The 14,647-nt window shown below is 46.7% G+C and overlaps 1 protein-coding gene across 3 annotated transcripts in view; it reads left to right on the top strand.

Annotated features, from left to right (window-relative positions):
• The window catches only part of UNC80 (unc-80 homolog, NALCN channel complex subunit), a gene marked incomplete at its 5' end in the record, with an annotated part of 126,735 nt that overhangs the window by 96,921 nt on the left and 15,167 nt on the right, over positions 1-14,647 (top strand). For all 3 annotated transcript variants that reach the window (XM_083865824.1, XM_083865822.1, XM_083865823.1), the window contains 8 exons: positions 1,950-2,150; positions 4,409-4,532; positions 6,752-6,877; positions 8,741-8,864; positions 9,581-9,787; positions 11,340-11,524; positions 12,374-12,539; positions 13,680-13,859. In XM_083865824.1, coding sequence (XP_083721950.1) covers positions 1,950-2,150; positions 4,409-4,532; positions 6,752-6,877; positions 8,741-8,864; positions 9,581-9,787; positions 11,340-11,524; positions 12,374-12,539; positions 13,680-13,859 — 1,313 coding nt within the window. The remainder of the gene's footprint in view (positions 1-1,949; positions 2,151-4,408; positions 4,533-6,751; positions 6,878-8,740; positions 8,865-9,580; positions 9,788-11,339; positions 11,525-12,373; positions 12,540-13,679; positions 13,860-14,647) is intronic.

The raw sequence follows: 14,647 nt of genomic DNA, 5'->3' as shown, positions 1-14,647 counted from the left end.
CTTCTAACTGCCTGAAATGCAGGGAAGGATGGGACAGAGGGCCAGCACCTCAGCATGTGATGCAGCAGATGCACAGGTCTTTTCTGGAAGTGCTGCTCACGGGTTGGATGCTCACTGCAAGCAGCTTTGCATGGTACTGGAAGAAGTTGGGGGTAGGGCCTCCTAGAACTTTGGACCTGATTTTCTGTGTTTGCTGTTCATGGTAAACACAAAATAACACAAATTTCTACTGAGAAGCAATAACTGGGACAAGAGGGAATAGATCTGATTGTTATGTCAGCTTTTCATTTACACTAACAGCTGGCAAATACTGCACTCTTTTCAAGGGAGAAGATCTCTCATGGTCAGAGGTTACAGCAGTAAAACTGACATACAGCAGATAATGAGTTGTGTTCTGATTCCTGTAAGTCTTCTGGAAAGTGGTAGAAATAGCTGCTTTGTCAGGGTTGCGACCTAAAATGCTTAATCATTATCTCTAAATAAAAGCAACATATCTCAATCCTTACATAAATTCATAAGTATCAGTGACATGACTGACAGGATTTAACCACTGTAGGACAAACTCAGTTCTACACAGAGAACAGATTTATCACAATTTGATGTGACAGTCATGGCCTTGGGAGGCTGACAGGTGCCATTTCAGAGGCTTCAGGAAACAAGATAATACCTAGTCACTTCAGACAGGATTCATCTCACCCTATTTTAGCCATTTAAAAGTCAAATGTTTAGTCTGCAAAAAGTCATAAAGATCCTTTTTGCACCCAGTGTAAAGAAAGATGCTCATCCAACTGTTCATCCCAGTATTTTAGGAATATAAGAATCTCCCGGGTTGCTTATTTCTGCTAGGAAGGAGCTAGCAGATTAATTTAGATTGATGTTTCAAGTTGAATGAAATGGATCTCACACTCTATAATGCATAAGGAAGTTTTTATATATCACTGCATGGAACTGGTATTGTATTGCTGGCAAGAAGCTTATTTTTATGATAATTTAAATTTCACAGCATATAAGAAAACAGACCTACTTCATAGTAGGACAAAGCAGTTTTTAAAAAGGAATAATAAATAAATACTGGATAAAAACCCAATTTTATACCACTTTTGGTTAATCTGAGGAACCTGTTGCCCTTGATATTACTAGGCAGATTATAAAGAGAGTAGAAATATGTTCCATTCATTGCATGAATTTCAGAAAAAGCCCCCACAATATGGACAGGATTGTACTGTAATCATGCAATACAAAGTCTGTTGATGTTTCATGTTTTATTTCTGGTCTTTGCTTACCACAAATATCCAAGCATTTTGTAGATTTTTGTCAAACTGCAAGTGTAAGTTAAATGCTGCCATGATATTTCACAGTCAACAGAAAAAAATGCCACTGGCAAGGCCATCTGGGAGAGTGGAAAAAGCAAGAGCAACACAATCTGCAGAGGTGTTAGGAGAAACAAATGAAAACTGCAGGGAGCAGTTCTATAAAAGATATGTTTTGTAAACCTATGGACACGTTATTTTTAAAATTTAACGCCTTAAAATTGCACAGTAATACTTCCTAAAGTGGTAATGCTGAAAAACAAGCACAGAACAAAACCAAATCACTCATTAACTGATAAAAAGGGGGTTTCAGGTCTGTGTTTCACAGGCATTTGCAATGTTGTAGTCTTACTTTGGTTTTACCTACACAAATCTGTGATTCCTGATGTTCCCTTGGTGCATTTAATGTAAAAGTAATATTTAGACCACTCATGTGTTCTTAAATATAAACAGTGTTTCCAGCAAAACAGTCTTAACAGACCAGAACTGTGGTATCAGATCCAAGAGTTTAAACTGATTTTCGCACCATTGTCTTTTTACTGTGCTCCTGAATATTTATATGCCAGTTCCCTGGCAGAAATGAAAGTGTATAGCAATGCAAGCTGTATCTATTTTTCTCTCCATGACCCGTGGCTCCAGGCTGGCAGAGATTGCACATTCCCTGCTGAAGCTGGCTCCTTACGACACACAGACGATGGAGAGCCGCGGGCTCCGGCGCTACATCATGGAGATGCTGCCCATCACTGACTGGACAGCCGAGGCGGTGAGACCTGCCCTGATCCTCATCCTAAAGAGATTGGATCGTATGTTCAATAAAATTCACAAGATGCCAACTCTGAGGTGAGCAGGTACTCTGGAAACCCTCTGGGGTCCGTTTCTGATGTTGCAAGCCTTGAAGTGTGGGTATGTCATCTACCTCAACTTGTCATGTTGCAGTGAGTCTTTACAACACACCAGAAAATTACAGGTGTTTTTTATCTCTGTAAGTGTGTTTATGTTGATGTTTTTGTTGTGTCTTCTGGTAGCAGCATGGTTATTAAGGACTAAAGAGAGAACTTCCAAAAACGTACTTCATTTTTCTAAAAGAAGTCTTCAGATTTTTTCCATCTCATTGCCTTTTTATTAACTTCTGCTGTGAGATTTTTAATGGAAAGCTAAACTGTAGTAAGAGTATTTCTAGCATGGCAACATGTTATGTCCTCTGTAAAGACAAAAGTAGTCAGGAGCTTTGTAATAGATTCTGATTGCTCCCTAGTAAAAGGCAAAGAACTGCATCAGCTGCTTCAGGTCCATGCCTGTTGGAAGCCTGGTGCATCACACAGTGGCATTATGGTATGTACAGGCTTTGGCAGCTTCAAGAAGTGTTGACTGTGGAGAATCCCTGCTTGGAGGCAGTGGTACAAATCCAGTCTGGGTGGTATAAAATCACTCAGACTTGTGAATTTTCCAGTGATCTGAGGGAAAAAAGTCATTGGTCTTGGTCACCCTCATGGGCACACCCTCAACTGCTTGAATGGCACTTCATTGGCAGTCTCAGCTGAGAAGCCAAATCATGTTAAAGAACATCAGAATTATGTCCCAGTAGGAATCAAAGATGGAACAAATAATAGGGAGGTGATATGTTCTTTCTGGCATCACTGTCCATCACTTTTCTTTGGCTAACCTGCTTCAAAAAACTCCACCCTTGTAGGGAACTCAGAGGCAGAAATTTTGGTGCTTCTCTCTCCTGTTGGTTTGATTCTTTGACATGTCTTCCCTGCTTCTCATTCATTCCTTCTTTCCCTGCTCATACTTCCTTCTGCCTCAAAGACAGATAGGGGTTTCTGTTCCTGAAGATCTTTCTTCCTTATATAAGCTGAATGGGCGTCCATAAATTAAAATTCCTTTCATATTCTCTCTCTCTATGCCTGTACCTATGCTTGGCTTAAATTACTCTTTTGTCCACAAAAGGACAGCAAAGCCACTGGACCAAATGCAGCAACTACATATAAGCATCGAGTCAGGCAGTCTCTTGGGAGCCATCCCTTGGGGTACCCAGGATCAGAGTCTTATACACTGCCTCCTGTGGGCATCCCCCTCCAAACCCAGTGTCTGCTGCAATCAGTGGATATGTAAGAACAAGAACAAACACTGTTCTGGAGATTTAGTTACAGTGGGTGCACAAAGGTGAGATGTATGTTGGTCTGAAGAAGAACTTGCATAGTGAACACTTGATTTCCCGTGTGGCTCTGAGAGCCCTGAAGAGCTTTGACTGGGATATTGTTTAAGGATTGAGCTAACTTAAGCTATGCCAGCCTTTTGTGTTTCCATCCCAGTAAATGCAGTCAGATGCTGCCTTGTGAACTACAATGACTGCAGAGAGTCAGGCCCTGAGATGAACGTGTGAACCCCTTTGATGTTACCTGTGTCTGCTTATGATTAGGAAGGAGAATCCTTTCAGCATCTGGCACAATCCCTAAATTTTGTTTTGGTGATAAAAGCAAAGTGTCAGGGAAGAAAGGATCCTGGAATGAAGGCCTTTGGTGCTGATGGGGAGTGACTCATCCCTGCTGCACAAGGTGGAGATGGAGATTGTACAGCTGGGCCAGTTTACCTTTAGGGCAGCCTGTGTCCGGGAGTGACGCTGGTGGAGCAGCCAGACTGCAGAGGAGCTCACACAGGGCACTCAGGCTGATGGGGTTTGTCCATGGCACTGGGAACATCCCCAAGCCCCATGAGATGGGGACCTTTCCCCACACAGGCACCCCTGAGGCCGCCGTGTGGGCTCCCTCTGGTGCCCCGGCATCACCTCTTCTGTCGGAGGGGAGCGTCAGGGAGTGAAATGCAGCTGCTCCCCCGCTGCTGCCGGGAGGGGTTTGTGTCAGCAGCACCAGCCCGCTCTGCCGCCTTCCTCATCGCTCAGACAAACCCTCGGTGTGCTCTGTGCCTCTGTGCCTTCCTGGACTGCGTGGGTGAAGCGTTCTCTGTGCTCTCCTGGACATCGTCGCTGTCTGACACGTCTCCTCTGTGGGCTTCAGTGTGTGTCGGTGGCCGTGTTTGGGCGTCTGATGGGGGGCAGCAGCCCGCGGCTAACGGCACCTACTGTTGTATTATTGCAGGCGCCAGGTTGAGTGGGAGCCTGCCAGCAGTTTGATTGAAGGGGTTTGTTTGACACTTCAGAGGCAGCCTATCATATCCTTCCTGCCTCACCTTAGGTCTCTGATCAATGTCTGTGTCAATCTGGTGAGTAGCCGAGCGGCAACCCCATGAACCTTCGCTAAACCTTCCTTCCCCTGCTGTTGATTTCTCTGGAGTGAAGATGACAAGTTTATTCCCATTCCTGTCATTTTACCTGTCCCCTTTACCCCTCACAAGGGGACTCTGCAAGTGACACTAGAGACAGGAAGGTTCATTTTTGAAGTGGTGCATGGGGAGATACAGTGACCTGCAGCGGCGGTCAAGCAGTTTATTTCCCATTACTTCCCACGCACCACTTTGAAGATCCACCTTTGCCAGACTGAGCTGAGAGCTGAGGGCTGCAAGTTGGAGAGTGGGGTGGTGGAGACTGCACACACCTGGTAGAGAGGGGAGAGGGTGGCACTGGGGATACCTACCGTCCCCAGTGGGGAAGGGCCCTGATTGCTCTGTCAGAGGCCAGTGGGTTTGCAAGGTGAATTGACTCCACTGTGTGTAATGTCCCTGGCTTGATCTAGTACAGGTTTGCACTGCACAATATTCAGATCCCTCTCTTAGTAAAGTTGATGCTCCTAAGTGTGTTACAACAGGCAAGTGATATGGACAGAGTTTGCCTGGTCATTCAGTGACTGACCATAGTGTTTCTGCAGTGTGGGCAAACCCCCACTTTGATATCTGTGTAACTCCAGCCACTTGGGCAAACAGGCATGCTTTCATTCCATGTGCAAAAATACAAATTAAGGGGGAAAGGTTGCACTAGAAATTTACTGTTACTGGGTTTTTTAACATTTTCTCCTTAGAGCATAACTACTGTAACCTTATCTAGCAGCTTACAAAAAACCCCAACATTTCAGGGTTCACCAGAGCTCTGTGGGGCTTTAAAAACAATGATCATCAGCTGAAATGCAACGTCAGGTTATGCCAGGTTCCTGTACTACTTCAAGTCAATTCAGTACTCCTTGCTGCAAGGGCAGGGAAGCTCCAGCCTGTCAGAATCCATAAGATTTCTTTCTTGTCCAAGCAGAGGTAGCAGCTACCTGGTGCTAATGCAGATCTGAGCCCTGAAATTACTCAAGAGTTGTTATGTGGGGAGGCTGCTACACAGCTCAAGCAGGAGTTTGTCAAGCAGGCATGGCAGACTGAATCACCCCAGCAAGCTCTCCAAGGGCCCACAATAAGAATCAGCCAGTGCTCTAAAAACTTCTGTTTTGAAGTTTGAATAAGAATGAGCCAGTGCTGATACTCTTACTGCTACAAGTATTTCACCCTTAGCTATCAGAACTATGGGTGCACTGTGAGCTGTGGGAGCACTGACTACATGTTGTATCGTGTGTAGACCATGAAGCCCAAAAATCAATTACCCACGAAGGCAGGGAAATATCTCAGTGATAATCCATAGTGAATGTAAGGAAGGGGCTCTGACTCCTTTCCTTCTGAATTGTCCTTTGGTTTTCTGGCAAAAAGCTGGTTGCTGCCTTTTCCCCCAGGCTGAATTTGGAAAAGAAGCATGCATTCATCTCCCATAAGCTTAGGTGTCTGCCAGGTACCTTCTCCTTGTTCCTGTCATCTGGATGTGTCTGGTCATGGTGAGAAACAGGCATATGCAGGCCTGTGATTTAATTCCTCCTGAGGACACATCCCAAACATAACAAATAACTCTCCCCTAGAAGTGCTGTTTCCTTGTGGTGATTATTCAAGGAGTTCCAGACAACCAGGTCACATAGAGGTGACTCTGCTTCAGACATCTGGGGTCAGTCAGCTGAGGGGAATCATGCTTAGAGTTCCCTAAAACAGGCTGTGCTTGAGAGGAATCTGAACATTGTACAAAACCTGGCTTGGGTCAGACTTAGGACATTATTTTTCAAGCAAGGGAAGGGAAAAGACGTCCACTTTCAATGCAGACTTTTTGCTTTGATGACAGATTTTTATTTGTTACAGTTGTCAAATGACATATCCTCCAACTCTAGCTGTTCCACCAGTCCAGTGCTGGTCATTCAGGGCTGGTACTGGGTACATTTATAAATGTACCGGGTTACCTGTGCACTCCTCCCATCCATGCTGGTTCCCTCTTCTCCCCTTCCCTTTCCCTGCTGGAACACCTCACTGGCCCCAGCTCCTGCAAGGACCACTGGGGGGGCTGGTTCTGCCAGATCCACCCCAACCCAGTGCTCAATGAAAGGCACCTCCATTTCACTGATGTTGGAGGATATGGCATGGATGAAACTGTAAGTAGCCAGCTGTGGTGATGTGCTCTGTTTGTATTGCAGGTGATGGGAGTGGTAGGACCCTCCAGTGTGGCTGACGGATTACCCCTTCTTCATCTCAGCCCTTATCTCTCGCCACCTCTGCCCTTCAGCACAGCTGTTGTCCGGCTTGTAGCATTGCAGATACAGGTGTGTCTGCCCTGGCCCACAGCCAGGCCTCTAGAGCTTCTGGTTGAGACACCAGCTCATCAGTGCTCTGTTTTCTTTCTGCAAAAGCTGGGCAAAAACTGTGGAACATATGCCAAAGTTTAAAGAGAAGCAAAATGTAAAAGTCTCCTTTCTTTCTGAAGGCTTGAACTGAGCTCAGAATTCATCTGTTGGGGCCAAGTCCACAGCAAGCATCCATCAGCTTAACACTGCCGTTGAAGTCCAGGGAGTTTGGCTGATGGATGCTGTCTAAGGCTCTGACAAGCAGGTCAGGATTCTCTGCAGGATCTAAGGAGTTAGCATAAGACTTCTGCCACAGGAAGATGGGCCCTGGCTTGGGTTACATCCGTGCAACCCTTCCTGTCCTCCTGTGGGACCATGTGTGCAACTGAGAGTGGAGTTTGTGCTCTTCTGCTCTTACCTGAGCTGGTCACACAGTGTGAAGTGTGCCAGCACAAAAAGCAGGGCAACTTGGCTTTTCAGCTGCTGACGCAATGGTATCCTTGTTGCCAGAATTAAAAAAAAAAAAAAAGTTCCAGAATTTTTGGTGAATTTCACCACTATTCCTTTCTAATAGCAGCACTATAACTTTTTACAGAGTCTGTCTACCTCAGTGTCCCTTTCCTTCCCCACTGGCATGAAATTAGGCTGAATGGTGACCAAAGAAGTGACAAATTTCCTTATCTAGCTCCAACTTGCATTTTAAAATATGCATTGGTACATCCAGTTGAATACTTAGGCAGATATTTCTGAGCAGCAGGGTGTCTTGGGAAGGAAGGCTTACAGGGACCAGCACAAAAAGCTGTCCCTCAGAGCATGAGGCACAAAAGGACTTCTTTGGTACAAACTGACACAGAAAGAGAACAGATTTCTTCCAGCTCTGAGGTAATGATTCTTTAATCAAAAGAAAACAAAAGGCCACTTTCACCTGCTGTGAAATATTATCTATTAAAAAAATACCAAATTAATGTATTTTTTTAAATAATGGGGAACTTTTATTATCCTCTTCTCCCTCCCTGTTCACTTGTTTGTGGGCTTAAATATAATGAAAACTGAACATCAGGAGAAACACGAGTCATAATTCCCAATACTTCCAGCAGAATGCAAAATAGAAGTACTTCACACCCCAGAAGAAAACATCTAGAATTTCTCAGCTCAGGTCTGCAAGCTTGAGGAGTTGCAAGGTTCAGTTTCATTTCACAGCAAAGTCTGTAGCAACTGGGATGTTGTAAATGACCAAAGGTTCTAGTGACAGCCATTTGAATTACCTTCTCTAAAAGGTGAAAGACCTTTCAATTTAAGCTTGATTGTGTGTCAAGAGGTAAACATGCATTTTGTTTATTTTTCAGAAGTTCATCCTTTGTGTTAGGGAGGATGACAGGGCAGCACAAAGTGAGGCAGAACAAAAATATGTTTGGAATAGCCTCCATGTTCAGACAGGAGACTATCTAGATAATGTCATTTGTGCAGTTTCCTCTGTTCCTTTTTTTTGTTCTCTGTAGTCTGTGTCAGATCTTGATACCATTCACAGCAGTGCAGAGCTTAGGACTAACATTCAGCTGACTCCTGTGGGATACATCTGATTTTGTTAATGATAACTGGGAGTTAGGAGTCTGGGCTTCTTATGTTTGGCAGTGACACGAGCAGGTGATCCCTGTGTTACTCTGTGAATTCCCTTTACTCCTGACTAAGTGGTCTGAGGGCATCTCATTCAATCAGTTCATCAGTGCTGTGTGAACTTAATTGTGTGAACAGGGTGGCCGGGGGATGGTCATTCCCTGCAGTGACTTGTGTGCGTGATCTGCTGATGAAATCGTTTAATCCTTTTTTATTATTACTGCACAGGCTTTGAAAGAAGATTTCCCCCTAAGCCATGTCGTCTCCCCATTCACCAATCAGGAAAGAAGGGAAGGAATGCTTTTAAACCTACTGATTCCATTTGTGCTCACAGTAGGATCTGGAAGCAAAGGTCTGACTAATTTAACGAAAAGAATTTTTGTCCCCCTTTTCTGACAACTGATGTTTGCACTTTCCTTGCTCTCTCTATTTTATTTTTTAATTTGGTTTTCTGTCACTGGCAGTATGTCAGCTAAGTGCCCTTTGGGTCTGAGACTGAAAAGAGTCCCATTGGGATTAGTTATTATTTCTTCTCTTTATTTCAGCTGTGCCTTGGTTCTTGTGTCAGGTCTCACACAGATGTGCTCCTGCTTTTGAAACTGGAGGGCAGGGAAAGACAAATCTGTTGTAGCAGAAGTCACAGAGGGGAGCAAAGGTCACAGAAACTGTGCCCCTCTGGATCACAGTTTGCCCAATCCATGTCACTTGTCTTGCACAAGTCCTGCTCTTTGCTTTCTGCTATAGAGGGTCTTCACTGGTAAATCCCTAAATGAAAGCAAAGAGTAAAGGGAGAGGGGAATGCCAAAAGGAGCTGAGACCTCTGAATGGGACATTTCTTTGTGCTGTTTAGCTCTGTGTTTGTGTGTGTTTGTGTTGGTGCTAAAATAAACTTTGCCTTTGCTTGCAGGAGGAGAAGCAGCATAACAAGGTGTGGGGGACAGAGTTTTGGCTTAGGGGACATTTGAGATGCACCCCATTTTGGAGCTGAACAGGGTCTGGATCTTTTGAGTGTCTGCAATGTGGGATGTAGCCTGATCTTTCTCTCTTTCCCCTCCCAATGCATCTCAGACAGCCCCTGGCTGGAGCAGCCTGAGGTCCTGCTGCTGCTCCAGACTGTTATCAACATCCTCCTGCCACCTCGCATCATCAGCACTTCCCGCAGCAAGAACTTCATGCTGGAGAGTTCCCCTGCCCACTGCTCCACGCCGGGAGATGCTGGGAAGGACCTGCGGCGGGAGGGGCTGGCGGAATCCACCAGCCAGGCTGCCTACCTGGGTGAGTGATGGCAATGGGGAGAGACACAGTCAAAGTGCACTGCTCCAGGCTGTAGAGAGCACCAAAGAAAACCATCTCAGGCAGGAGATGGCTGACTGACCTCTTTAGAGCTGCTTTAGGCCTTGTCCTGAACAGAGAGCCAGAGTGTGAAGTCAGGAGTATCTCTGGAATATATCACAAGATGAGTGGTGTCTGCACTGCTGCTGGAGGAGGAGCAGCACAGGTAGAAGTCACTCAGTTTTCACATTGCCAGACTACAGCAGTGAAGCCACAAAGGCGAGTCAGACTGCCCATCAACCCTGTCTTGGTTTGGAAAGACAGGTGTCTCCTGAGGAAGGCAGGAGCCTCCCTTGAAAATGTAAACCCCCTCCCTCAGAATTTTTATAATTTTGAAATCAGGGGCTCTCAGGCCAAGATATGGGAATAGGAATCGCAGTTCTTTACTAGGAATATTAAAATAAAAAGTAGTAGTGCAAAAAAGCAACAAACAAAAAGAAACAGCTGACAGAGTCAGAGTAGAACCTGACACCCTGTTGGTCAGTCCAATTAAATGGTGGCTGCAGTCCTGGAGTGCCAGATGTGGTTCTGTTGGAGCAGAGATGATCCTGTAGAAGGGTCCAGTGGTGGTGAGATGGGTCCAGCCTTCCTCTGGGAATCCAGTGCAAACAGGCTGTGCTGGGGTTCTCAATGCCAGGTTTTTATCCAGGTGGGAATACTGGGCTCCTCCCCCTGGGTGGAGCATCTCCCCATGGGATGATGGAATTGTATCAGCCCTGCAGTGAGCCTGGATGGCCCATGAACAGCAGAGATCCCCTGGAGGGAGGATGGGGCCTGGAAGAGATAAGGAACACTGCCCCACCTGGTTTTAACAGCTGGCCCAGTAACAGGTCTGCCCACTTTAATGCAGAGCATTGTTTTGAACTTCATTGCTGTTCATCCTCATTTGTAATGCCATGCTCTTGCTCTTGTAAATTACTGCCTTTGGCTTACTGGACCATATTTGTATTTTAATTGCAGCATGGCCATGACTCATGCAGCTGCACTGCTAGAAAGGTTCTTGTCATCACCCTATAAATCATCTGCAGATTATTGTGCTCACTGGGTGACTCTCTGTGTGGTTATGCTTGGTCAAGATTTATGAAGTTGTCTGATCAGCCAGGGCTGCCAGGGCAGCTACTCTGAACCACTTCCAAAACATCTGATTCTGAGAAGACAAAAGAACTCTGCAGGGAAGGGAGAGGGAATGCTAGAGCGAGAAAATACAGAGGAATTTAGGTATGAAGTAGAAAAATTTCTCTTGAAATGGGGCTGCCAGTCCTTATCCTGAAGGCCTTTACTACTAGAAGGCTGGTTGCTCCTTCCCTGGCTTGTTTGGAGACTGATAGAAAAGACAGTTGTGGCTCTGAGGTGTCTGGGCATGCATGTGCATGTACATGCAAAACATGCCCATGTAGATTTGTGCTCGCTGTGGCTCCCTGTCCTTCCCCCAGTGCTTGTGAGGGACACTGGTACCATCTCTGACTGCCCTTTGCTGATGTGTGTTCCCCTGTAGCCCTGAAGGTGATCCTTGTTTGCTTTGAGCGCCAGCTAGACAGCCAGTGGTACTGGCTGAGCCTGCAAGTCAAGGAGATGGCCCTGCGGAAGGTGGGAGGGCTGGCCCTCTGGGATTTCCTCGACTTCATCGTGCGGACACGGATCCCCATCTTCGTGCTCCTTCGGCCCTTCATCCAGTGCAAGGTAACAGTGGCTTGGGCTCCTGATAGATCATTCCCTGAAGGGCAGAGAGCCCTTGTTCCCCAGCTGAGAACAGAGGAACAGTTCTTCTTCTGGAAGAACTCTATGTAGCCAGTGACCTTTCAGAAGTTAGCAGGCCTAAGAACCATTTGAAACTAAATCACAGAGCTTTTCTCTAGCCAAAACTCAAGAGTACACCAGTCATCCAGGAGCTCTGATCCATGGAATACAGCTAGTCTTACTTCCTCTGGATGGGAAAGTGCAGGTCTATTTAATCCTACAATGAAGACATTCCAAGCACTTGGAAGGAGTGTGGATGTGCTGAACCTGGGAGGGTGTTGGCAGAAATCTTCTAGTAATCTCTCTTCAGCTAACAGCCAGGAAAGACCATTCCCCTTTCCATCTCTCGGATGAAGGTTCTGACAGTACTTCTGTGGATGAACAGGCAGTTGCTGGGATAAGGCATCTGAGGCTTAAGTTAATCACAGCTCCTTGCCAGTTACCAGGTAGACTGTACCTTATTTAGCCTGCCTTTTCTCTCAGACAGACTAAATTGTCATGGAAGAAGGAGCTGTCTCATGACAGGATCATGATCTTGTCATGAGACAGCTCCTTCCTGCTTCCCTTGGCATAAGGGAGCCCTCATCTCCATGCACCCTGTGCCACTGAGGTTTTGATCTCTGTTCCGTCAAATATAAGATTGTCCCTGAAAGTCAGGTGGAAACCTCATAGGCGGAGTCAAAACCTCTTGACCACGAAGCCTGCTGGCTGCAAGCTCATACTAGTCTGGACACTACTCGCAATTCCCTGGGCACCGTCTCCCTGCAGTGCTAATGCATCCCAATTTTGCAGTTGCTGGCCCAGCCAGCTGAGAACCATGAGGAGCTGACTGCCCGGCAGCACATTTCGGACCAGCTGGAGAGACGGTTCATCCCACGGCCCCTGTGCAAGAGCTCCCTCATCGCCGAGTTCAACAACGAGCTCAAGATCCTGAAGGAGGCTGTGCACAGCGGGTCTGGTAAGGAAGGCAGGGAGAGATCAGGGCCACCAACCCGGGCTGGACAGCTGCTTGCCCCTACAGTAGCTTGTGAGGCAGACCTGGCCTCTGCCTAAAGTGGGAATGGGGCAATTCACACACACCCTGCCAGCCTGCCCCTAGAGCTTATGCTCAGTCTTGCCACTGAACAGCCAACAGAAGTCCAGGTTAGTTGTGAAATGCACCTGTTTTTCCACCAAGTCTGAGTCCCATTCCCCTCTTGCTGTCTCAGCTGGCTTGTGCAGCGAGCCCCTCCATGCCACTGTAAAGCCAAAGCTCCTTGTGCAGAAAGGTCTGGCTGTTCAGCAGTAGCAGATCTTCCTCCTCCTTGTCTCTGATTTTTCTCTACTGTGACATCCAGATCAGCATCCCTGAGCTGATGGGGCATGTCAGAATTCTCTCCTGCACAAGGGGAGACTTTCCTCCGGTGACAGCCACCCCTGTTGCCACGAGATGGCAGCTGCTGCTCATACATGGCAAGCAGTTTATGTGCTTTGTTCTTAGGAAAACAAATCCAAAAGGAAATGCTTCAGTCTTTTTTCCTTGGCAATAATTTGCCTTGTTTCCTAATGTTGAAGCTGGATCTGTAAAATACAGGTTGTGAAAATCAGACTGCATAAGTAAAACAGAGATTTTGGAAAGATGAGGTGAGCAAGGCAGCTGCTAGTGTTTTATCACCTCTGCTCCCTCTGTCACAGTGTCACAGAATCGTTAAGGTCAGAAAAGACCTCTGAGATCATCAAGTTAAACCTTTGACTGATCACCACCTTGTCAACCAGACCATGGCACCAAGTCCCGTCATTTCTTGAACATCTCCAGGGGTGGTGACTCCACCACCACCCTGGGCAGCCCACTCTAATGTTTAACAGCCCTTTCCATGAAGAAATTCCTCCCATCCTGGTGGAGCTTGAGGCCATTTCCTCTTGTCCTGTTGCTGGTGGGAGGAGAGGCCAACTCCAGCCTGGCTCCGCTCTCTTGTCGGGAAGTTGCAGAGAGTGAGAAAGTCCCCCTGCCCCACCAGTCCAAGCAGAATGAGGCGCCCCATATGACAGGAATTCTTGCCTCGCGGTTGATTCCCTGTGCTATCAGTGACCTGGGTTTGGTTTTCCCCCTCTTTCACAGCTTACCAAGGGAAGACCTCTGTCAGCACCGTGGGCACCTCCACGTCTGCCTACCGCCTGAGCCTGGCCACCATGTCCCGCTCCAACACGGGCACGGGCACGGTGTGGGAGCAGGACAGCGAGCCCTCCCAGCAGGCCTCGCAGGACACCCTCAGCCGCACCGATGAGGAGGATGAAGAAAGTACGTGGCCCCAACACTGAAGATGTTTTCTTGATGCCCAGAGGCCGTCTGGGAGGGGAACAGAGTTGCCTCTGTCCCAGTGTGAATCAAAGGCTCACAGGAACGTGAGGTTGAGCAGCTGGTACATGGTGTTAAGGTTTGGGTTGTAACATAGCTCTTCATCGTCTTCTGAGCTGTGGCAGGGCAAAGGGAAGGGCACAGGGTTGGTTTTAGTCCCTAAGACCAGGCTGATGTGCAGCTGTCATAGTGCTGACCAGGCACTTGGCAGTCAGTCCTCTCTTTGGCTATCATGACAGTGGGCAGGGGCTGTGGCTCTGCAGTTAGGATCCTATTCCTGCATCGAGCATAAGGAGTCACAATGGGGGACTCAAAAGAAAGGCCCATGCAGTTATAGAATTGCCTTTTGGGAAAGAGCAGTTAGCCTGAAACTTTGCAGGTTCAGCCCAATTTTATTTTAGCTGGATTCATCACTAAACTTTGTACAACCACCCAGAGCTGCACTGCTTATACATTGTTCAGATATTTACTCGCTGTGGCAAAATACGGTTTCAGCCTCAGATTAATTCTGAGCCACTGTGTGGAACGGTAAGTGCCATCTTCCTATCTGAACTGTGGCATTATTTCCTCAGCCCTGCCTTGAATAAACACTGCTGTGAAATATTTCAGTACATCAGAATTGAAAAAAAGATCAAAAAGAGGAGAGAAAATTACCCAAACCCACCCTTTTGTTTTCTTTACTTGTAATTAAAAGTTGTTGTGGCAAAACCCACAATAAAGTAATTTCTTTC

The sequence above is a fragment of the Zosterops lateralis genome (assembly GCF_965231275.1).
Source record: "Zosterops lateralis genome assembly, chromosome: 7".
Lineage (NCBI taxonomy): Eukaryota > Metazoa > Chordata > Aves > Passeriformes > Zosteropidae > Zosterops > Zosterops lateralis.
Note: the sequence above shows the minus strand (reverse complement) of the source record. Positions and strands in the feature narration are given on the sequence as shown.